This window comes from Elephantulus edwardii, unplaced genomic scaffold, assembly GCF_000299155.1.
Source record: "Elephantulus edwardii isolate Elephantulus edwardi_28Jun2011 unplaced genomic scaffold, EleEdw1.0 scaffold00195, whole genome shotgun sequence".
NCBI lineage: Eukaryota > Metazoa > Chordata > Mammalia > Macroscelidea > Macroscelididae > Elephantulus > Elephantulus edwardii.
Window position 1 is genome coordinate 2,046,980 of NW_006399945.1, and position 26,240 is coordinate 2,073,219.

At 39.0% G+C, this 26,240-nt stretch overlaps 1 protein-coding gene across 1 annotated transcript in view; it reads right to left on the reverse strand.

Moving 5' to 3' along the window:
- The window catches only part of POLB (polymerase (DNA directed), beta), a 37,609-nt gene that overhangs the window by 3,457 nt on the left and 7,912 nt on the right, over positions 1–26,240 (reverse strand). The window contains exons 6-12 of the mRNA XM_006896986.1: positions 25,213–25,262; positions 19,117–19,168; positions 15,879–15,933; positions 15,713–15,785; positions 9,078–9,148; positions 8,360–8,446; positions 201–265 (exon numbers count right to left, since the gene is read on the reverse strand). Of these exons, the coding sequence (XP_006897048.1) occupies positions 201–265; positions 8,360–8,446; positions 9,078–9,148; positions 15,713–15,785; positions 15,879–15,933; positions 19,117–19,168; positions 25,213–25,262 (453 nt within the window). The remainder of the gene's footprint in view (positions 1–200; positions 266–8,359; positions 8,447–9,077; positions 9,149–15,712; positions 15,786–15,878; positions 15,934–19,116; positions 19,169–25,212; positions 25,263–26,240) is intronic.

Here is a 26,240-nt window from a genome sequence, read left to right on the forward strand (position 1 = left end):
ATAATAATATCTTCAAATAAGCATTATTCTTTCTATATTCTCAGGGTGAATAGTCTTATAGAAGGAAGATATACCTCAGAATTCTAGTACCTCAGAATAAAAAGTATTTTGAATAATTAGGTGAACTCCAAGACACATTAGGGATGAGACATAAAAAGGAGAGAAAAGTTAATAAATCAGCAACAAATTTTGAGTAATACCTGATATCAATTCTTCTGTGTGGATATTCTTTTTCACCATTTTTACTGGGAAGCTGGCAAACACCCTGAAATATTTTAAAGTATGAGTAAAATGTTTCAACTTTTAATGTTAAAATGCTGAAGTTTTAAAATGAAAATGTTTTCATTTTAATCAAATATTAAATCTATAGCTACATGCACTTGTAACAGCTATTGCTTTAGAACTCTGAGCATTTTAACTTAATAGCTCTTCTATGGATCTTGGCTGAAAGCAGAGAATACCAGAAAATTGTTTATTTGTGTGTTGACTATACAAAGTATTTAGATCATAACAAGTTATGGCTGACATCAAGAAGAATGGGTACTCCAGAACATTTAATTGTAATCAGCAAAATCTATACCTAGACCACAAGACTGTTGTCCAAACAAAACAAGGTTTAAAATAAAGAAAGGTGAGCATCAGGGTTGTATCCTTTCTCCAGACCTATTCAAGCTATGTGGTGGTGGTGGTGTGTACCATAGAGTTGGAATCGACCCACAGTTGACTCTGGCAAGTTTTCAGAGGCAGTTAATTGCATGGGAGGAAAGTGCTCATTCTTCTCCCACAGAGCAGCTGATGCGTCCAGGATTGCAATGTAGCTTTCTTGCCACTAGGCCACCAGCGCTCCCTATTCAAGTTATACAATGAGCAAATAATTCAAGAAGTTGGATTATTTAAAGAGGAATATGCATCAAGAGTAGAGAAAGACTCATCAACAACCTGTATTACACAGATGACACAGCCTTGCTTGCTCAAAGAGGATTTCAAAAACCTGCTGCAGAAGATCAGAGACTATAGCCTTCAAAATGGATTACTTTTCAATAGCAAGAAAGCAAAAGTCCTCACCATTAGATGAACAGGCAACATCATAAGAGATAAAAAAAAAGACTGAAATTGTCAATGATTTGATTTTACTTGGATTTACAATCAACAGCCATGGTAACAGCTGTCAAAAAATTAAGACATGTTATATAGGGAAAATATGCTGTCACGGGCCGTTCCAAAGAGTAAAAAGAGCAAAGATGTCCATTTAAAGACTGAGATGTGTCTGAGCCAAGCCATGGACTTTTCAATTACTTGCTGTGCACCTGAAAGTTGGACAATGAATAAGGATGACAGAAGAAGAATTGATGCCTTTGAATTATGGTGTTGGTACTGAGTATCCCACGGACTGCGCAAAGAACAAACAAGTCTGTCTTGGAGAAAAGTGCAACCAGGACACTCCTTAGAGGTAAGAATATATTTTGGGCAGGTTGTTTGGAGGGGTCAGTTCTTTGAAAAAGACATCAAGTTGGGAAAGTTGCAGTGTCAGAGAAAGAGAGAAGATACTCAACAAGATAGACCGACACACTGACTATTAACAATGGGCATGAACATATCAAAGATGGTGTGGATGGGGAAGTACAGAGCAAGGTTCAGGTCTGTTGTCCACGGGCTGTAGTCAACTCAATGGCACCTAACAGCAACAGCAGCAACAGCAACAGCAGCAGCAGCTTTTCTATGCATTTTATATAATCACCATCTCTCTACTGTACTTCATGAAAATTAAGATACATGAAAGAGCAGGGAAGCGAAGATTCTAGTTATGAGGCACACAACAAAACCAGAAAAATTAAAACCTAATATAAGCATTTCTTTCACTGTTTATATGGGGGGAAGACTAATGAAACCTGTTTTTCTTCAAAATATGACACCTACCTCTTAAGCATTAATAAGTTCCAACTCAACTTCCACCTTCAAGTGCATCAGAAGGAACTTCCATCTGGAATTACCAGTAGGTATTAGTTGTGGATACGGCTGTTTGGATACCAGAGGCAATGATCTTGCTGTTTGTCACATCAGCAACAGCATTTCATCTAATGGCTTTGTTCCTATCCTCAAGGCTAATTTTATTTCCTGCACTTTTTCTGAAGTGCGAATGTTAAAGATTTTCTCTGTTTTAGTATACATTCTTTGTTAGATTGAGTGGATTAGTTTAGTTTGGCATTTCAATTAGGTTGCTTCATGTTGAATGTCTGAAATAAATCTGCTTTCATTTCCTCAGGGCAGTCAAGGTTTCCTCTATTGTCTGTTGAATCCTCACTGTAGCTAGTTCACAGGAAATCACCCCGGGCCATACTTGCACTAAGTATTAAACCTGAATGGCATTCATCACACATAAAGCTATCAGGCATCTAAAAGCACAGAGAACTTTTTTCTTCTAAATGTTATTATATTCACAGGAAGAACAGCTCAATTATCTAAAGATCCTAATTTTACAAGATCTGTAAACCTGGCTTTCCCAGAGTTTTGATTACTAATAGCTTAAAAGAAACTCATGTTTTGAAGATAACTTGAAACACATATGAATAATCATACTTTCAAACTTTTCTGTCAGTGGTTACAGCAACAAGAGGTCTTGGAATCAAGACAGTATGGAATGACAGTGGCTTATTCCACTTTATAAGTGAAATCCATTCTATAGGCAAGTTTCTTTCACACCTAGCAATCTGTGGTTTTCAGGGTTTAGAGTCCAAAATGGCTTTCCTAGCCAGTGAGTTTGACTGCCACATGGATAGGCAGTAATATGCAAAAAGGGTATGTTAGCCTATCCACAAGGTGACTGGTTAGTTGTGCCATTAAATTGAGCAGATTTAGCAGCAAAATTGAAGACTTTCACCACCAGCAAAAAAGCAAGCGAATGCTGTGCATTTTTTGAAGCCAGAGATTCTGGTGCCAGCCAGACCAGGACTTATGGGAACTGTAACTGGCAGGACTATGAGCCTAAAGCCATGAGGCTGAAGGCTGAAGTGGCAGTGAGCACATTTGGGAAGCTGTCCTAAGTGACTGTATTCTACTACTAACCTGAATTACAGCCTTTTGACTTCCCCACTATGGTTCTACATGGTCTGTGAGCTCTCACAATGGATTCTGGACCCCGTAAAACAGAAAGACTGGTGCTGGGACAAGTAAAAAGAGGTGTGAGAATATGGGAAACGTGTGACCTCATGGGAATTGGTTTTGTGTTGATGGGGACAATTCCCCTTTGTGAGTTGGTACAGGTCAGATATGGCCATTCCCACGTGACTCTTGATCTTTTTACAAGATCTTAACTTTCATATCTGGTTTAGTACTGATTCGATCAGTCTTTGCTCAGACTCTCTTTACCTGTATGTATCTCTTTCCTCAGACAGTTGTTGTTGTTAGGTGTCATTAAGTTGAGCACAACTCATAGCAACCCTATGAACAAAAGGTCTGAACCCTGGTCAATCTATCCTGTACCATCCTCACACTTCTTGACACACAAAAGCCCCCTGCAGCAGTCACCATGTCAATCCACCTGGTCATGTCAATCCACCTGGTTGAAGGTCTTCCTCTCCTTCGCCGACTCTCCACCCTTCTCAACATCATATCCTTCTCCAAGGAACAGTACCTCCTAGCAAAATGTCCAAAGTATATGAGGCAAAGCCTTATCATTCCTGACTCCAAAGAGCACTCCGGCTGAACCTTCTCCAAGACATATCTGTTTGCTCTCTTGGCCGTCCATGGTATGTTCAGTGCTCTTCTCCAACACCACAGCTCAATTCTTTTTCTGTCATCCTTATTCACTGTCCAGCTCTCAGATGCATAGCTAGTAAATGGAAGGAAAGACTATGGCCAGAATCAGATGCACCTTAGTCTTCAAACTGACATCACTGCTCAATACTCTAGAAGGGTAGCTTGGCTAATTCTCTCACTTTGAGTGTTTCCTTAAATCTCATCTCAGTGAGACTTCCTCTGCCCATCCTACTGAGTACTGCCTCCTCTATGCCTTAGCTCCCTTCCATATCCTACATTATTATTATTATAATTATTATTTATTATTATTATTATGATTATGTGTGTACCATCAAATCAGATCTGACTGGTACAGAAGGCAATTATTCCTCCTTCTTCAGCAGAGCACCTGGTGGATTTGAACTGCGTACCTCTGGGATTGCAGTGCAGCTTCTTGCCACTAGGCCACCAGAGTTCGCCCATAACCTACATTATTTTTTTAAAATGGCACTAATTACTTTAATCTAACATGCTGAAACTACTGAAGGGAAATGATGTTACTTTGAAGACTAAGGTGCACCTGATTCAGACCAGGGTCTTTTTAATCATTTGCTACGCATTGGAGAGCTGGACAATGGATAAGGATGACATAAAAAAAAAAGATGTCCTTGAACTGTGGTGTCAGAGAAGTACTGAATATCCCATGGACTGCCAAAAGAATAAACCGGTAAGTCTTGGAGAAGGTGAACTGCTCCTTGGAGGCAAGGATGGCATCTTGCACACATTGGGCATGCTGTTAGGAGGGATTATTCCTTGGAGAAAGATATCATACTTGGAAAGGTGGAGGGATGGCAAAGGAGAAAAAGACCCTCAGCCAGGTGAACTGACACCAGTGACTGTAGCAATGGGTTCCAGTATGTCAGAGACTGTGAGACTGACACAGGATAGGACCGATCTGTTGTTCATAGGGTCACTATGATTCATACTCAATGGTGCCTAACAACAATATACTGTGTACTTTATGTATTATATTCACTGTTCACTATCAGTCCCCTTCGATACACCTTAAGTATTAATTTACTTAAGTTCATTCATATATTTCAAACTCCTAGAACAGAGCCTGGAAGATAGCACTTATTTTTCGACCTGACTGAATCTAGCTTCTCACTCCTTTTTATATTTGTTCTCCCTATTCTGTTTTCCTTTCATATCACCACCTTCTTTTTACTTTCTATCTATTCTTTTGTTCCCTAATTTTCTCCTAACTAGGTTGCCTTTCTCTACTGATCTACTTCCAAACAGATTACAGGGAACTTCAAAGAGTTTTTAGTCTATTACTTCATTTGATCTGCATAATAGCTCTTTGAAATAGGCAGGTAAATATTATTAGCATTTTATAGATAAGAAAATTAAGGCCTTATTGAGGTAAAGTGACTTGCCTAATGTTACACAATGAATTAGTAATGGATGGGGAGGAAGATCCTCTACTTTCTGCACCAAATCTATTCTACTTACAACATACCAATATCCAAAGTTCTCCCTTGCACCAAGGTACAACTCATCTCTTATTGGCTTCAAAAGAAATTTATTTGAAAGTTGACCTGACCTGTTGTTATGTGCCGTTGTTATGTACCTGCGACTCATAGAGACGCTAGGTACAACAGATCTGAACTCTGCCTTATCCTGAATCAGTCTCACTGACTTCGACAAATCTAATCCCACTGCCCGTTATTGTGTCAATCCATCTCACCCAGGGTCTCCCTCTCTCGTGTGGTCCCTCCACCCTTCCAAGCATGAGTCCTTCTCCAAGAACTGGGTCCCTCCTGGCCACATGCCCCAAATTTGTAAAATGGAGCTTCAAAATCCTTGCCTCCAAAGAGAAACTTTGTTTCACTCTCTCCAAGAAAGACCTATTTGTTCTCCTGGCAGTCCAGCACCACAACTCAAAGGTATCAGTTCTTCTTCTGTTATCCTTAGTCACTGTCCAGCTCTCTGATGCACAGCAAGTAATTACATGGATTAGGTACACCTTAGTCTCTAGACTGACATCATTGCTCCACAGCTCTCTGGAGAGGTCCCTGACAAAAGACTTTCCCAATGCAATTTGTCTTTTGATTTCTTGACTGCTGGTGCCAAGAGTGTTGGTTGCTGAGCCAAGCAAGCTGAAATTGTTAACAATCTCAATCTCTTCTCTATCCATCATGGTGCTGCCAATTGGCCCAGTGGTGAGACTCTTTGTCTTCTTGATGTTGAGCATCAATTCATATTGAAGACTACAGTCCTTGACCTTCTGCAGCAAACACTTCAGGTCCTCCTCAGTTGTATCATCTAGATAACGCAAGTTGCTGATGAGTCTTCCTCCAATCCTGATGCCATATTCCTCCTCCTAAAGTCCAGTCTCTTAAAAAGACACAAATGCCTTTGTTCCTCTTGTTAGTGCAGTCAACTTCATGAAGAGAGAATTGCTCACTTGGAGATGACTGGCAAAAGTGTTTTAAGCAGATACTCTAAATACTTGAGCCCAAGCGGTTTGAACCTGAGCTGCTCAAGAGTTTTTGTTCTTCTCATCACAACTCAAATCCTTGTTAGAAATTCAGAGTTGCATGAAACTCAAAACTCAATGTCATCAAGTTAGAGCTGACTCACAGTTGACCCTTCACTGAGTTTCCAAGGCTGTAATTGCATGGAAGGAGATTGCCTACCTCTTTCCCTTGGAGCTATCGGTGGATTTGAACTATCAGAGAGGCATCACCTATGGGTTTAGCAGTGCTACTTCCTGCTGACTATGCCATGCACAAGAGTGTCCTGAAAATGATTAGAATAGGCATGTATATTTTTCTCAATGCTCTTTCGTAAACATAAAAAAAAGGTGGGACCAGGTTAGACAGTATTTTCTCACTGTTGCTGTCGTTAGTTGTCATCAAGTTGACAACCACTCATAGTGATCCTATAAACAGATGATCTGAAACGTGTCCCATCCTGCATCATCCTCACTTAGCTCTGCCATGCTGACTCCTCTTGTTAGTCGATCTTGTATCGATCCAACCTTGGGAGCTGTGGTCTTTTTCTCTTACTCTTTACTTTCCTCAGTATGGTGTCTTTTCCTAAGGACTGCCCCCTCCTGATAACATGTCCAAAACATGTTACATAAAGTTATACCATCCTTGCCTCAAAGACATGACTGCACTTCTTCCAAGACAGATTTATTTGATCTTTTGGTAATTCATAGTAAAATCAATCCACAATCAACACTCATGGTAGCAGCAATCAAAAAAATAAAAAGATGTGAAAATCTGCTGTCAAGGACCTCTCCAACATGCTAAAGAGCAAGGATATAATTTAAAGACTAAGGTGCACCTGATCTAAGCCATGATATTTTCCATTGTTTAGTATGTATCAGAAAGGAGGACAATGAATAAAAAAGAGCAAAGAATTGATGTACATTTTCACAGTCCATTAAAATCATTACACGGGACTTAAAGACATATTTTAATTATCGCTTGCAGCCATATATATTCTATTTTTGGCTAAAACTACTGCACAGAATCTACTCTTTGAGAGACTCACTGGTTTTAGTGTGTTTATTGGAAGCAGGAGTGGCATCCACTTCCTAAACAACATGCCTCCAGAAACTCTATGAACTTTGATAAATGCTGATAGCTGTAGAGGGGCTTCAGGCCTTTTGTTCATTGGGTGGCTATGAGTAGTGTTCCTACTGGAAGGCAATTAACAACACTGTTTCAAAGCATGTCCTTTCGCCTTTCAGTCATAGAACTTAAGGAAAGCAAGCAAAAAGAAAAGGAGATTCAGATGACTCATTTAAGTGATCAGCAGAATAAAGCAGCAGCATAGTTCATAAAATATTGGGCTGCTAACTGATAAGTTAATATTTCAATCCACCAACCACTGTAAGGGGGGAAATGGGTGTTTCCTAGAAAGCTCCACAGCCTTGGAAACCCAATAGAAGGCTGCTAAGGGTCGGAACACACTCCACAGCAGTGAGTGATAAAGTGGGTGAGAGGGAAGAAGTTGTGGTCTTAGATTACTATTCATCTTCCTGTTGGATTTTAAAGATATTCAGTTATTTATTTTAAACTCATTAGTCATTTACCTTTACTCTATAAGCCTTTATTGCCTAGGAAGACTAGGATTCTGATAGCTCTATAGGATGAGATTCACCATGAAATCTGCCAGCATGTGCCCCCTCCGTCATTCTGTGTAACATGTTTCTTTCCCTGTGCTTGTTATACACCCTGATTCTTTTTCTCTGGTATTGTAACAAATTAATACCACGAAGTCTAACCCAGGATTCTGGGTTACAGAATATGACAACATCTTCTAAGTCAAGAATAAATTTACTGTGTGCCAAAGTCATTATAGATATTTTAAAACAACAGATTATGCCTGATTATTCTAATGGTATAGACTGCTTACAAAATATTTTATTAACACATTCTGAGATTAGCTATGAGAATCAGGTATCCTGTTAATTCTTTTTCTCTAAGGTCTCTCAGATACCCTATTTGTTGACTGTAATACTAAACTACAGGAAGTCACATATTCTGATTAGTTACTGAATAGTTTCCAAAGTTGGTTGTTTTTAATATGTTAAAAAAGTCCTTACCATGAACTTTGTTTCACCCTTTGACAAAGTATCTGTAATAAAATTGACCTTTTGTAACTGTTCCACAACTCGATGTAACAGCTTTGGCTGTAGAATCAAAATAAGGGTATAAGGAAAACAGTTATTCTGCTATACAAAAAAAAACCCTATTTTTAACGTGATTTTTCTAATTATCTAGGGTTAATGTCCAATTTTCCTATATTTTGTATAACTATCATTCCTCTTATAGGAAAAACATCTTATCAAATGAAATATGTTTTTGGAAACATTTGTTTCACAATGAGCATATCTCAAAACAAATATCATTAAATCAGATTATTAGCTGATAAGATATTTGAAGATATATCCCGAACCCAAAAATGGTTTGCTTTTATGGTTTTCTAACACAGGTAAATTTCACAATCTCATATTTTAAATAGAAAAATATCCTTTTCAATGAAAATTATTTAAAAAAAATCTATGCTGGCTAGTAAATAATACTGGAAACACTACTAAATTTTTACTTTCAAATGTTAAACTATTCTACCAATTCCTTGTGGATAAACTATCTCTTGTAAAAAATTACTTTTCTTTCACAAAAATAAATCAGATAAAAATACTCCATGTGACTTTTCAGAAAGACTAGAATAAAAGCTTATAATTAAAGTATCCCACTATCATTTATGATATTCACGGCTATGTGAGACTGGCTGCATTTAATTATAGGATTCTGAGGCACCTGTTTGGCAGACTCAGAGGTAAAGCTTGGATGGGTCAGAAGAACATCCATATCCCCACTGGACTCTGCACCTAGCAGGACAAAGGATACATATTAGATTTTCCACATACATTTATCAGTTAAGTAAACACAAGCCCAACTTGATGATACATATTATAAGAGCCTTACTTTTTACAGACTAACTTTCTTTTTCATTGTGCTTCATATTCAGAATTAGTTAAAAGGTTTCAGTGTTCTAACTTTAGGTGCACAAATACAGACAGTAGCATCTGGAATAACAACAGCAATTGCATTAGATATGTGTTGCATATAAGTAATTAATTTCATGTACTAACAATATCCTACTCTATACTGAGTAAAAATAGCATTTAAAAATGGTTTCAAATGTATCTATTAACAATGTAACTAAAAAACAGAAAACTAAACAATATACTTTAACTATTAAAAGACCTATTGTGATGGGAAAGTCTGCTGTTAGGGACCTCTCCAAAGTACTGAAGAGCAATGGTGTCACTCGGGAGACTAAGGTGCATCTGATACAGGCAATGGTCTTTGCAATCACTTGTTATGCATCAGAGAGTTGGACAATGACTAGGGAGGATAGAAGGAGAATTGATGCCTTTGAGCTGCAGTGCTGGAGAAGAGTTTTGAGAGTGCCATGGACGCCAAGAAAACAAACAGATTCATCCCAGAGAGGGTTAAACTGGGCGGCTCCTTGGAGGCAAGGATTCTGAGGCTTTGTCTGACATACTTTGGACATGTTGTAAGGAGGAACCGGTCCTAGGAGAGGGACATAATGCTTGGGAGGGTGGAGGGATGGCGCAAGAGGGGAAGACACTCTATGAGGTGGCTTGAATCAGTGACTGAGGTAATCAGGATGGGTGTGTCAGAGGCAGCGTGATTGGCACAGGATAGAGCAGGGTTTAGGGCTGGTGTACATAGGCTTGCTATGAGTCGCAAGCAACTCAACAGCACATAACAACAATAACAACATCACAGATTAATCAGGAAACTCACGTAAATTTTTATAACTAAATTTATGATGTGAAAACTGGTAAGAACTATTACTTCAGTATTATGGAGGACATATTATAGCTATTGTTAGGTGCCAGCAAGTCAACTCCAAAGTACAGCTACCATATGGACCTCAGATCAACCCTGTGCAATACTCACAATTTCTGCTTTGTTTAAGCCATTGCTGCAGCCACTGTGTGTATCCATCTTGTTGAAAGACTTTCTCTCCTTTACTGAATCTACTTTTCCAAGCATGGTATCTCTTTCCAAGGACTGACTCATCCTGTTAACATGCCCAGAGTATGTGAGATGGTAGGATGAAATCTCATCACCCTTGTCTCTAGGGAGTACCCTGGCTGCACTTCCAAGCCAGATTTATCTGTACTTTTGGCAGTCCACAGTATATTCAATATTCTTTGCCAACATCACAATTTAAAGGCATCCATCCCTCCATAAGTTAGACTGATAAAAGTCTTTCTTATTCCCTGGCAACTTTCATATGCATCTGAAGCAACTGAAAATACCATGGCTTGGGCTTTTTCAGAGACTGCCAAACCCTGGCTGGACCTCATTCTCCCCTTCCTCCCTGCTCACAGCCGTAATACAATGGTTTGACACTCCACTGCCCACTACCACAAACACCAGGGACTGAAGTCAGGAGCACCTTAAACAGACATCACTGCTCTTTAGCATTTTACAGAGGTACTTGGTAAATTTGCCCAGTGCAACAATACACCTCCTGAGTTCTTTACTGCTGCTCACATAGCTGTTAATTGTGGACCCAAGTAAAATGAAATAATTGAAAACGTCAATATTTTCTCCATTTACTGTGAAACTGTCCAATTATGAGGATTAGTGTCCCTTTGATGTTGAGTTGCAATCCATCCTAAAAACAGCATCTTTACTCTTACTCAGTACACACTAACTCTGAAATGATTAATCGGGAAACTAATTTCAGTGTTTATAATTGAACTTAGTGAAAACTGGCAAAAATTCAGGTCCTCTTTATTTACAGCAACCAAGATTGTGTCTTCTATATATTGCAGGTTGTTGATGAGTTTTTCTCATCCTGATGCCACATTCTTCTTCCTTCGGTCCAGTTTCTACTACTGCTTGTTCAGCATACAGATTGAGGATAAGGACATAGGATTTTGTAATGACTTCAGCCTTTGGTTTTGATTTCCATCTTATTAGCTGTGCTGCCAAACAAAAGTCAGGCGGTTCAAATCCACCAGCTGCTCCTTGGGAGAAAGGTGGACAGTCTCCTCCCTTGTGATTTACTGCCTCCAAAAACCTACTAGAGGGTCATCTATGAGTCAGTTCTGATTTTCTAGTACACAATGACAAGATAACAATACCGAGTTTTCATAATATACTATTATATATTACTATATAATATAAAATTCTATTTCCATCTAGGTGGATTTTTTTTTTAAACTTTTAATGTCTTTTTTCTCCACTGCAAATGAGAACTTCTTATTCCTACAGAGCTCAGGGGTTTTGCTTGTAAACGTCTAAAAACTACTTCACAGGTTACTGAATATCTAAACAAGAACAACATAAAATGTAAAAATGTAATGTAAAATTACATCAAGCACAATGTTTGGCAGACAACTAACATAGTATAATCCTATTTATCTCCCCTTTTCTTTCGTTCTTCAAAAGCGGACTATAAATGCCAAACTCTCTGCCATTCAGACAGTTCCGGCTCCTAGAACTGTCTCAAGTTCAGGACAGAGCAGAACTGCCCCACCACAGGGTTCCCAAGGCTGTGACTATTTCTGGAAGCCAACTGCACAGACTTCTTCGGAGTAACTGATGGGTTAAGCAGCTGAGTGTGTAACCACTATACCACCAATGCTCCCTCTTTACGTCTTGGACCAGTTTTATTTTATACAAAAATGGAGACGTCCAGAGTCTCCTTAACTCCCTCATGACCCTCCTATTATCTTCTCCTCTCCTGGTGGATTTCGTATAATGAACTAAAGTCCAAAGTTTACATGGAGTTCCTAGGTGGCACAGTACTGGTCAAAAGGTTGGCTATGCAATCTACCTAGACACACCTCAGAAGACAGGTATATCTCTGCTTCTAAAATGCCACAAACTTGAAAACCTTATGGAGACAATTTACTCTGCATATATGGGATAATCATGAGTCAAGACTGACTTGACAGCAATCAGCAACAAAGATGACATTTCTAAGAGTTTTGATATATGCACAGTGGCAAGTATCCATCATTCTTTATCATATAAAACAGTCTCATTATCTGGGAAGTCCCCTGTGCTCCACCTATTTTATTTCTCCCTCTCTTGCTTCAGGACTATGGGAACCTCTGGCAGTCACTGATTTTTTACAATCTATGTAAGTTCCCCCCCACATCCCTGGGTAACACTGATAGAAACAGAGGATGCTGGCTTCTTTCCCTTAGCAACAGGCATCTGAGGTTCCTCTACGCCCTTTTGTGGCTTGCTATTTTATTTATTTATTTTTTTATGTCAAGATACTTTATTTTTAAAACAGGTCACAACACTAACCTTTGGCCCATTCTGCCCCTGGACAAGCTACAAATGCTTGCTCAGCAGCAGGGTGCATTCTTTAGTAGCATGTGTGAAAAGTGAATAAAAATGTATATAAAACAAATATTCAAATAGTTTCCATAGGAACACAGATAAGTGTGACCCCATCGCCTAGTCTTCCATACTGTTCCATCCCACCCTACTCATATAAAATTCCAAAACTAACAATAATTAAGTTAAATGGTCCCCCCAAATCCCTTAATTCAAGCGAAACTTGGAGTTGACAGCTACCAAAATGATATCTACACACTAATACTAGCTGAAGCACAACTTGTTGGATGCCGTTTCATTCCAATTTCCCAAGCACAAGACAAGGGCAGAGTGCTGACATCCTGCTCCTCCACTTTGAGTGGATACTCTTGGTTCTTGATTTGCTGCATGAGTTGCCATGTTGGCCCAGACAGCACACAGTAAATAGTTGGCCTCTGGAACCCATTGAAATAGAGGCAGCAGCAACAGTGTAAGCACCCATGTTTTCAAACAACATCCAGTCCCCCACATGCATTTCTGGCAGGTTACAGCGCTCAACAATCCAATCCAGACCATCACATGTTGGTCCCCATATGCTAGATGAGTAATACTTCTCATCTGGTTTGGGTCTCTTTTGCAGCAGGGGCTTTACATGTGCATGATCGTAAAGGATGCAGTTAAATGAGCCATAAACCCCATCATTCACATAATACATGAAGGTTTGTTCACTCGATTCATCTTCATCATCAGAGTCCGTCTATTCTTTTAACACAAATTACTCGGCAATGATATTAACAGCAAGAGTGAAAGCTGATGCAACATAGTATCTGCCTGGCTCAGCTATGATTTTTACTCCACAGTCTGATGGAAAATACTTGTCCAATGCCGGATTGATTACATTGGTGATCTTCTCAAATTTAAGCTAGTTTATATTTTTATTGTAGAATTCCATCCAGTAGAGAGATACGAGTTTACTTACCCATTCACCTATCAAATTACATCTTGGTTTCTTCTAATATTTGGCAATTAAAAATGAACTTTTATGAACATTCGTCTTCAGGTTTTTGTGAGAATTATCAATTTGTGTAAACATATAGGAGCTAATTTCTGGATTACACGGGAAGACTATGTTTAATTTTGTAACTGTCAAACTACCTTCCCAAGGTTCTACTATTTTGCATCCTCAACAGCAATGAACAAGAGTTCCTGTTGCTCTACACCCTACCAAGTGTTTTGAATTTTAGTCATTTATATACGTTATTACTGTTACACAGATCTGCAACTCCTTAGCAGTATAGAATAGTGAGCATCTTTTCATACAATTCTTTGCCCTATGAGATGAGGTGTCTGTTCAGATCATTTACACACTTTTTAATTTACATACTTACTGTTGAGACTGAAGAGTTCACTGTATATTCTGGATACAAGTACTTTATCAGTATTTTCTCTCAGTTCTTTCTGAACTTTCTGAAAATGAAACTTGTCTTTTCATTTTCCTCATGTACAGACTTTTTTTTAAAAAAAAATATATTTCTCTGGTTCACAGACTTAAGTAACAGGTTCACTTCACTCTTTCATTCTCCAAATGTGGAAACTAGACTCTGGAAAGGTGTGTCGGTGGGGTAATGGTGAAAGTACAAAGCAAAAGGTCAGCAGTGGTTTTAACACAGCAGCTGCTCTGCAAGAGAGAAGTCATGGCAGTCACTTCCGTAAACAGTTACATCTTGGAAACCTGATGGGTAAGCCCTAGTCTGTCTCCTAAGGTTGCTGTCAATTAGAATTGACTCGAGGCAAAGAGTTTGCTTTGGTTTGGTTAGAAGGAAGATGGTAGCAGTGGATCTGGCTTCAGAATACAAATCTTTTGGCCTCAATCCAATGTCCTTTCTACACGACGAATTATTTTCTTCTCCCTGACTTACAGTATTTAGGATTGTTTCATCACTTCCATCACAAACTCAGTGCAACAAACTTCACTTTATGAAGTTTGGCAAAACTTGCTCAATACATCTCGTGATTTCCTGACTGCTGGTTCAAAGGAAGCGGGATATGGATCCAAGAAAGATGAAATCGTTGAAAATTTCAATTTTTTCTCCATCTATTATGATGTTGTTTTTTGTCCAGTAGTCAGGATTTTTGTCTTATGTTGAGATGTAATCCATACTAATGGCTGTAGTCTTCGACTTTCTGCAGCAAACGTTTCAGGAAGCAAGGCTGTATCATCTGTATAACACAGGTTGTTGGTGAATTGTTCTCTGATCCTGATGCCATGTTCTCCTTAATAAAGTCCAGCTTCTCAAATTATTTGTTCAATGTAGTTTGAATAGGTATGGAGAATAACACAATCTTAATACAAATCTTTCCTGATTTTAAATCATGCAGTGTTCCCTTGCTCTGTCCAGACAACAGCTTCAAGGTCTCAGTAAAGTTGGGTGTAAGCATAATTAAGTGATCTGGGATTCCATTCTTCACAATGTTAGCCACTGTCTGTTATGATCTACACAGTTAAATGCCTTTGCATAGTCAATAAAACACAAATAGACATTCTTTTGGTGCTCTCTACTTTCAGCCAGGATCCATCTGATATCAGCAATATAACCCTGGTACTGCAGTCTCTTCTAAATCCTGCTTAAACTTCTGGCAGTTCTCTGTCATTGTACTGTTCTAGCCATTTTTGGATGATCTTCAGCAATATATTTTTTGCATATGAAATTGGTATTACTCAATAATGTTCACATTCTGTTGGGTACAGATAGTACAGACCTCTATTTATATTTTACCTATATATACACACTTATCTATATATACACACCTACAATAAAGTTTAGTTTATAAATTAGGCACAGTAAGGAATAAATAATAATTAATAAGATAGGATATATATAACAATATACTGTGATGAAAGTTATCTAAGATGAAGAGAGTTGAATGACGTACATTGTGATGTGGTATCAACAGCAGAAAATTAAAACAACAGGAAACAAAACCACAGCTAAGGGAAGATTATTGTATATTGTGTGATATACTGTGTGTATATTTAACCAGGTACAAATAATGTAACATCAGAAGTACTTTACCTCTTCTAAAACTGCCACAAACTGTAGCAATGTATTCAGAATCCACTTTTTTGACTTCACTTAGTACAATATCCTGGCAGAAGAAAAACATGTCACCATAGAACTGGGTTTTCCCTAGATGATTTTCTGAATTCTAATCAGGTAATGAGAGTCAGTGAACTCTTACTTGCATTTCTAACATTTCTTCACGTGGAATTCTTTTTTCAAAGTCCTCAAAATATCTAGAATAAATAGACAAAATATTTTGGTGAAATTTAAATCTCCTTAATAATGTAATTGCCTATCCCAGCAAATCAGCAAAAAGTTAACAAAAGAACTCATTAGGAAAGCAACTATAACATTTGGAGAGGGTATTATTATTGAATTTAAGTAGAAATTCTCAAGGGTTATCTTTTCTAGCACATATAATGACTGTACTTTTTTCTTTTTTATGAGCCAACTTCACATTCATATGATAAGAATGAGTAAACAAATATATTTAAGTTAGCCCATGTTTCCAAAGGAGAACTAACAAATTCTTTATTAACAAGTTTAATGGGTTACTTCCTTGATCTTAAATACTATAAGATTACTATATATTAAAATATAATCCTATAATATGGATGAGCTATAAAAACATTATGCAAAGTGAAAGATGTTGGTTGTAAAAGATTACAGATTAGATGCTAACTTCATATATGAAAGGCCCACACAGACAAACATAGATACTGAAAGCAGATTAATGTGTTGTGGGGAAAGGGAGGTGGTGGCTGGGGGATTAGGAAACAACAGCCAACGGGTACAGGAGTTCTTACAACGGTAATTATAGTAACAACTGCACAATTATAAACATATTAAATGGAATTGTGTACTTTAAATAGGTGAATTGTTTGGTATGTGAATTCTCTCTCAATAAATCTACCACTAAAAACATCTCACTATAAACAATGTTTAAGAATTATGTCAAAATGATGTCTCAGAGACACTGGTTGAAAAATCAGTTCCCATGACAACTAGGTTCTTCAGAATATCTCCACTTACTATGTGATATGACAAAAGTGAGAACACCACCCTCCTGGTCTTTTACTGGCTTCAAGTTCTGGAACGGTAGTATACGTTTGAAAACATTCTGGTAAGTGACGAGCAAGAAAGTTCGGAAGGTTATTAGAAGTGAATTGCCAAGACTGCTACATAAAACTATGCTTGTATAGGAAATAATTAATTAGAAAGAGGGTTTCATGCACACCCATGTTTATCGCGGCTTTGTTCACAATAGCAAGGAGTTGGAAACAACCCAGGTGCCCATCAACAAAAGAATGGATAGAGAAGCTGTGGTATATTCACACAATGGAATACTAAGCTGCACTGAAAAAACAAGGAACTCATGCAATACTATTCAAAATGGGTGACCCTGGAGGACATTATGCTAAGTGAAATATCTCAGTCGCAAAATGACAAATATTGCATGGTTCCACTGCTGTAAAATGGGACTGATATCAGAGTTGGGGTAAGACTGAGAAAAACTAGATAAATTGTGTATACTGCACTGAAACAGATGAGGGAGACAATAATTCAAAAGCGATGTATGACAGCGTATTATGGTTACCACAAGAGTCCACAATTAAGGTTGCATAGTGGAATGTACTTGGGGTGGTGGGAGGGGTGCGGGGGGATTGTGTACCAGGGAGGAAGCTTTACTTTTCAAAGAAAGGAGCAATCTGGGGGCACATGGGGATGGGGCGGGGGGGCTGAGCTGGGAGAGAAGTGCAGCAATGAATGAATGAAAATCCAAGGTCTCTGTAAATGTTCATGAAAATTATTAAAATAAAAAAAATTTAAAAAAAAAGAGGGTTTCCAGATTACATCTGGTATACAATTAATTACTCATGATAATATTAAAAGCCTGCCTACCAGTTGTTCCTATACAGCTATTGAAGTGTTTGGGGTTTTTGTCTCTTTTATTTCATTTTTCACATTCATATCTTTTCAGGATGACTATAAGCTTCTTAAAAGCTAACAGTGAACTTCTAAATTCTTAAAGCCTGATTTTCATGTTGTTGTTAGGTGCCGTCAAGTTGTAGATGACTCATAGTGACCCTATGAACGAAAGATCTGAACACTAGTATAACTTTTATCACTTCTCCAAGTTCCTAGTTTCTGGAGGCAAGCCTGATATGGTGTTTTAAATGTCATATGTACTAAAATACACCCTGACTGATGCACTAAGTTCTTTGCATTTTAACAGGAAATTTTCTACTAAATTAGGAGGATAAAAGAAATTCTTAAGACAAACTAGAAAGCAATTAACAAAATGTGTGAACACAGGCATAGATTCTACTCTACAGGAACTCAACAAATCTTACCACTTCCAAACAGAAAAATGGTATATTTCGCTAATTTTGAAACGACAGTATGGTACTTGGAATAATGTTGTTGTTGTTGTTATGTGCAGTCAAGTCGCCTGCGACTCAGAGCGACCCTATGTACAACAGCCCTAAACTCCGCTCTGTCCTGTGCCAATTGCACTGTCTCTGACACTCCCAACCCAATTATCCCAGTCACTGAATCAATCCACCTCATAGAGGGCCTTCCCCTCCTGCGCCGTCCCTCCACCCTCCCAAGCATAATGTCCCTCTCCAAGGACCAGTCTCTCCTCACAACATGTCCAAAGTATGTTAGACGGAGCCTCAGAATCCTTGCCTCCAAGGAGCCACCCGTTTTAACCCTTTCCAGGACAAATCTGTTTGTTTTCCTAGCAGTCCATGGTATTCTCAATACTCTTCTCCAGCACCACAGCTCAAAGGCATCAATTCTCCTTCTATCCTCCTTGGTCATTGCCCAACTCTCTGATGCATAACAGGTGATTGCGAAGACCATGATCAGATGCACCTTAAGTCTCCAAAGAGATACCATTGCTCTTCAGCACTTTGAAGAGGTCCCTAACAGCAGACTTTCCCATGGCAATGCGCCTTTTAATTTCCTGGCTGCTGGTGCCAAGACTGTTGACTATGGAGCCAAGCAAACTAAAGCTGTGTACAATCTCAATCTCTTCACCATCCATCCTGATGCTGCCAATTGGTCCAGTGGTGAGAATATTTGTCTTCTTGACATTGAGCCTCAATCCATATTGGAGGCTGCAGTCCTTGACACTCTGCAGCAGGCCCTTCAGGTCCTCCTCAGTTTCAGCAAGCAGGGTTGTGTCATCCGCATAACGCAGATTGTTGATAAATCGTCCACCAATCTTGACCCCACATTTCTCCTCATAGAGCCCTGCCTCCCGGATAATCTGTTCTGCATATAGGTGGAAAAGGTATGGAGATAGGATACATCCCTGGCGTACGCCCTTCCCAATTTTGAACCATGCATAGTTTAGAAAAAAAAATTTTACTCTTATATCTAAGTGACAAAAGAAATTGCTTTCTTACTTTAGCCCAATTCGCTGATGATGGTTTAATTTATCTTCATTTTTCCTGAGATCTGTATAAAGGACATATAAAATTAAAGTGTTAATTTAAATTTTTTAAAAGGCCAAGATAAACGACCTTCTTTTATAAAGAATTACACTGAGAATATTTTTAAAAATTTAGACATTAAGAACTACATAAAAGAGATTCCAAATTACTGTAGTAAAACCTAATAGGTTATTTAATGATCAACTTCAATTACAGAATCAAAATTTCCCATGAGGGTTACACAAAACAGTACATAAAACATATCAGGACCATATCAAATTTCAGTGGTTATAGCACAAAGAAATCTTCAAAGAACATGTATTTCATCTATTATCTTATTTTTGCAATGGGAAAAACCTCATTAAGTCATATCTTAAGCCTAGTAAAAGGCATGTGACTATGGGTATCATAACAAATTATGGTTAACATAATGTGTAACATCGCAAAGAAGGGACCACTGGAACATTTCATCAGGTTCATATAGAACCTGTACAAAGAACAGCTGCTCGAACAAAACAAGGGAATACTTTCAGGCTTAAAATCAGGAAAAGTTTATGTCAAGACTGTTTCTTTTCAACATACTTATTCAATCTGTATGTTAGGCAAATAATTCTAGAACCTGAGTCAAATGAAAGAGAACAAGGCATTAGGGTTAGAGGAAGAACAACCTACATTATGCAGATGACAAAACCTTGTTTGCTCAAAGGGGATTTGAAGTACTTACTATTCAAGATCAAAGACAATAATAGCCTTTAAAAAAAACCCCTCAAAACCCCCCTCTTGTAATTAGATCAGTAAGTGTGATAAATACAGACAAGACTGAAAGTGTCAAGGACTTAATGTCTTTAAATTAAAATTTACTGACTTAGAATTTTGCCATGGAAACAGAAGTCAAGAAATAAAATATTTTATTGGTCAAACATGCTGCCACAATCTCTTTAATGAGCAAGGATGTCACTTTAAGGTCTTAGGTGTACCCGACTTAAGCCGTGTTATTTCCAATCGTTGTAGTGCATGTTTAAGTTGGAAAATGATTATGGAAGATCTAAGAATATGAAGAAGCTTTGCATCATGGAGCTGATAAAGAATACTAAATATACCATGGACTTCCAGATTCTAGGACAAACAACCCGATCTTGGAAGAAGCACAGCCAGAATGCAGCTTAGAAAGGGAACATGGCAAGCCTTCATCTCACATATACTGGACATACACTTAGTGAAAAAGCATTGTGGAGAGAGAGGAAGATCCTACATGAGATGGACTGATACAGTGACTGCAACAATGAACTCAAACACTGCAATGAGGGTGAGACTGACGCACAACCAGGCAGTGGTTCACTCTGTTGTACAACAACAGAAGTGACTTTGTTCTATGTAGGTGTTCCTTTCTGGGAATGAGCCACAAGTGCGTGAGTCTGGAAGGCACCTAATAACAAAAACATGCTTCAATAGAAAATCCTAATAATCATTATTTACTAGTTAACCTTTACATTCAATGACTCAAACTCACTCATTGCTCTCCAGTCAGAATTGAGTCACAGCTGATCTCCAATGAGTTTCCAAAGCTGGAGAGCTCATGAGAGGAGACTGCCCATATTTCTCCCTCAGAGGTGCCAATGGATCCGAATCACCAGAAAGAGTTGGCCTTTGGGTTAATGGCACAACTCTACAGCTCTACCACAGCTCCTTTAAAACATATAAATCCCTCTAGACAAAATAAAGCACCTTCATGATATGCTGTTGTGTTGTTAAGTGCCGTTGAATTGTAGGCAACTCATAGTAGCCCTATGAACGAAAGTCCTAGATACTTGCATGACTTTCATCCTTTCTACAGGTTCATAGGGTTTCCGGAGGCAAGCTATTTACAGAAGTGGATGCCACTCCTGCATCCAAGCTAACTGGGGAGTTCCACCCAACACCATCCACCACGGGGAACCATTATCACATTTGACACATCAGTGTCACAGTGTTCAGCCTCACAGCAACCACAAGTTACCGCTGTATGGCAAGTGGACACACCAGGGCTATACGACCTAGAAAAATGTTTGACCAACCACTTATTTCCTATAGTTGTATGCACACAGAAAACACTAAATCATCCCCCCTCCCCCGCAAAAAAAAAGATGGAAATACTTAAAGCATATATTACACATCAAGCTTAGAAAGGTAGAGGGTCAGGGAAGGAGGAGACCCTTGACAAGATGGACTGATCTGGTGGCTCCAATGGGATCAAGTATCTCAGAGATGATGATGGCACAGGAGAGGACACGGTTTAAGTCTACTGTCCATAGAGTTGTAATCAACTTGATGGCCCTTAATCACACACACACACACACACACAAATATATATACACACATGCCTAATTTTTAAAAACTATCTTTTATTGTTCTTATTAATAATATACATATAAATAATTTACAATTCAGTGGTATTGATTCTTTTTTTTTAGGGGACATTGATGTTTTTTATTTTGTGCATAAAACCAATGAAGATGCTGCCTGTTAACATGTTGGGGATCACATCATGGTACACATGGCCTGTGACTCAGTGGGAAACACATTGAGGAAAACAATGATTTGGGCCACTCACATGATGACTAATCTAGGGTTTCCAACAGGGTTCCAGATGGTTAAGCCTGGCTTTGGGAGCAGCTCTACTGAAGCAGTAAGAACATGACCAGGAATGGGGAAGGGAGTTAACTACCAGAGGCCCTGCAGTACTGGTCTGATGCCTGGAGATGTCATTTGCATCAGGAGCAGAGGTCTAATCAGCTGACTGATCAGGAAATTGGCTGCCCAGAGCGTAGCTGGCGAAAGGGTTTCTGAACTTCCAGCCAGGAACTGAGCCTTGCTGCCCAGCTCCTCTTCAATGCTGAGGATCTGGTTGTACTTGGCCAAGCGCTCAGATTGGCCAAGGTGCATCTGTCTTGATCGGGCCCATGCATAGGCCCACCCAGTCAGCAATGAAGGCATCCTCGATTTCTCAAGAACGATGAGACACCACAACGCCCTGACCATTGGACTGGGCTAGCTTGCACGCCTGAAGATACTCGGTCACAGAGCCGATCTGATTCACTTTGAGCAGAAGACAGTTTCAGGACTTCTCATTCATAGTCTTGGAAATTTGCTTGGGGTTCGTCATGGTGAGATCGTCTCCTACCACCTGGATCCGTGAACTGGCAGGGAACTTCATTCAGGTGCTCCAGTCATCCTGGTCAAAGGGATCTTCGATAGACACTGGGCAGTTCCTGATGAAGGACGTGTAAAGGTCTCCCAGCTAGTCAGGTGATATGTACCTGCTGTAGTCATCAGGAGACTTCAAGTCCAGGTCATACTTCCCAAAGCGTAAGAACGCCGAGGCAGCAACATCCATGCCGATCACCCTCTTGTCAGTGTAGCCAGCTTTCCCAATGGCAGTCTTCAGCAGTTCCAGGGCTTGTTCTCCAGAATGTTAGGGGCAAAGCCACCTTCACCCCCCTCATTGGTGGCATCCTGGCTGTACTTGTTCTTGGTGATGTTCTTCAGGTTGTGGTAAACCTCAGTCCCAAAGCCCATGGCTTCTTTGAAGCTTGCTGCTCTGTCAGGGAGGATCATGAACTCATTTATGGTCAGCTTTTTGCCAGCTTGAGAGCCACTGTTGATCACACAGAAATCAGGAACTGGCAGAATGACTTCGGAATTGCTGGCTAAGCCAGCAATGTGCCAATACTGGGGGACTCCCTTCTCAATGGCTCCAGCCTTGCAGACAGCAAGAGACATGGCTAGAGTGGCATTGGCACCAAATTTTGATTTATTCTCAGTTCCATCCATCTCAATCATCAGCTTGTCAATCTTCTCCTGTTCCACAACATTTAATTTCTTGCTAACCAGGGCAGGTGCAATAGTTTCATTGATGTGCTCAACAGCCTTTGAGACACCTTTCCCCAGATACCGAGTCTTATCATTGTCCCAGAGCTCCAGAGCCTCACAGATACCAGTTAATGCACCACTGGGCACAGCAGCTCTGAAGAGACCTTTTGCAGTATAAAGATCAACCTCAACAGCGGGATTTTCACAGGAGTCAAAGATCTCTCTGGCATGAATCTTTATAACAGACATAGTGAATTTCTGGGGGGCTGGTTCTCGTCACTAAGGAAAGCTGTGGAAGGCGCTACAGACAAAAAGATGAGCGTTTGAGCAAAGAGGTACAGGAGCTCCGATTCCCAGGTATTCTGTCCTCGCGGTCTCTCAGTATTGATCACTTTCTTCAAGTTATATAATCTTTTCTCACCTTCCATTTCTAAGCTCTAACATAAGTTTACTAATCTCTAATGTTCCTACTTCGTCTTTTGAGTTTCAATTGTCAATTTTATCATATATTGACAGCACAATGCTCAAGAGAGACATTCTTTACCAGTTAAGACAAACAATTGTTTGGTTTAGAGACAGCTTCAAATGTTATTTTTGACTTAGGGTTTAAAGATTAGCTCAAGGTGATTGTTTCAGGAGTTCATTTAGCCTCCATGAAGATTTTAAATTCTGTTAATTTCCCCCTTTTTGATCAGAATTCTTTTAAAGAATCTTGAAAACATTCTGGAACGGTCAGTAGGCACCTTCTCGTTCTTCTGGTCTCACGGCACAAAAGGCAGCTGTTCACAGGAGCAAGCTTTCTCTACTGCTTTTGATAAGGAGAGAGTACTTGCAAGCTTTCAAGTCCATAAACATTATATAAAGAATGAGGAGGTAGAACAGAAGCACTAAATACACATTATTTGGGAATTAAGTGACTACTTTTAAGAAATCCACACATGCATGACCCTAATCAAACCACTTAAGAAATCATTTCACTCAGGTAAACTGCGTATGTCACAAGCAAAGAAAACACAAACCATTTCTGAGATGGAGCTACTGAATTAATTCTCTAGCTTTAAGACACACAAACAGACTTTGTAATATCACTGATCACTAACGCTTAAGAATCATTTACCGCTTAAGTAATTATGAGAAATCAAGCACTCTGTTAAGTGCTTTACATACATTCATACATTAAACTATATGAGGCAAAATTTAAGACTGCCACTTTGTAACTGAAGCAATATAGTCATCCAGCTAATAAAGTTGTGGAGCTGGGCTTCTAAGTCAACTGTCTCCAAAACTTATTCCTCTAATCATCTGCAAATAACTGAGCCCATATAAATTAGAGCCCAAATACAATGGGTATACTAGAATGAATCTATAAATACATGAAAGACATGACATGATAAATTATATGTAAAAACTCCTGTATTAGGTTTGGAGTCCCTGTATGGTACAACTAGTAAGCACCTTTTGATACTAATCAAAAGGTTGGTGGTTCTAGCCCACACAGAAGTCCTTCAGTCTGGTAATCTCCTTTCAAAAAATCAGCTTCTGAAAATTCTACATAAAGAACACAATTCTACTCTGACAAACATAGTGTCACCATGAGCCAGAATAAACTCAACAGCAACTTTTTAAAAAACTTTATTTTTGTAAGAGATTTAAGAAAAAGATTTTCTAATGACTTGATTTAAATGATCTTCATCATTTCTTCAAAAGCAAAATCTACTTCAACAAACAAGTAAGCGTCTCACAGAATCTTTCCCAATGTATAAAAATGTTAATTTTTAGGCTGACGTGATAAGATTTCCTTGTCCAAAATTTTATTAAAAGAACAAACTCCAAACCCATGGCAGTCGAGTCAGAGCTGACTCACAGGTGACTCTGCTGCAGGTGCTCAGAGTCTGTGACCTGCACAGAAGGAGAGTGCTCATCTTCCCTGGAGCGTGAGAGGACAGTCAGAGAGGTGTCGGTGAGCAGCATAGGTCCCTAAGGGCTCCACCAGAGGGCTCCACCTAAGGACTACAACATCAGAGCTCCCCTAAAGAAACAGACAACGTAGAGCTTTCAAAATACCAAGAATTTTAAACCAAGAAGCCATCTCTTGCCCTTTTTCCTTTTCTTCTAAGTTATAAATCTAGAAAGGTTCCTTCATGTTCTAGTTTGTGACTGAACTAATGGTTCTTCAGAACCATTTTCAACTTGAATTAGTGACTTGGGATATATACTCACCTTCTAGTGTTTTAATCCCTTCATCTACAAACTTTCTTGCAGCAGATGGACTACAAAAAAATAAAAACATTAGAAATCAAATTCAGAATTTTTCTATCAAAGAACCAATAATGCTTTCTCTTGTCAAAGAGATACTATTGATCTTCTGAACTCAAAACCAAGAGCAATAAGAAGCTATGGGAGGCCTAGTGGGTAAGAAGCACACTGCCAACACAAACAGGAAATTCAAATCCACTCGAGGTTCTGTGGGAGAAAGATGGTCCAATTCCTCCCAGGTAATCTGCAGCTTCTGAAAATCCACTGAAGGGTCAGCTATAAGGTAGTTGTAACTCAATGGCAAAACCTGATAAAATGTTAAATGATTACTTTGATAATGTTCAGTTGTATCCAAAAGTAAGTATCCTTAAGTTTCAATGTTGTTGTTGTTGTTATGTGACATCGAGTCACCTGGGACTCAGCGACCCTATATACACTAGACCTGAAACCTACCCTATCCTGAGCCAAAAGACCTAACCTCCTTGCTTCAGTAACTGAGCCAATCCATCTCATCCAGGGTCTTCCTCTCCTGTGCTGTCCCTCCACCCTTCCAAATACGATGTCCCTCTCCAAGGACTGGTTCCTCATGGCAACATGCTCAAAATATATGAGATGGAGTTTCAAAATTCTTGCCACCAGAGAACAGCCTGGTTTCACCCTCTCCAGGACAGATCTGTTTGTTCTCCTGGTGGTTTATGGTATGTTAAACACTATTCTCCAGCACCAGAACTCAAAGGCATCGATCTTTCTTCTATCATCCTTATTTACTGTTCCACTCTTTGATACACAGCAAGTAAATGACCTGGATCAGGAGCACCTTAGTCTCCAGACATCATTGCTCTTCAATATAAGAGAGGTCCCTGACAGAACCTGGGCATTAAGATTATAAAAGCTGTATGCTTAGATTTCATGCCTATGGTCATAAATGTCTTCCTAACAATGAAACTTTAAGAATCCAAAAGAAAGAATTTTTAAAGTTTCAATGTTAGAAA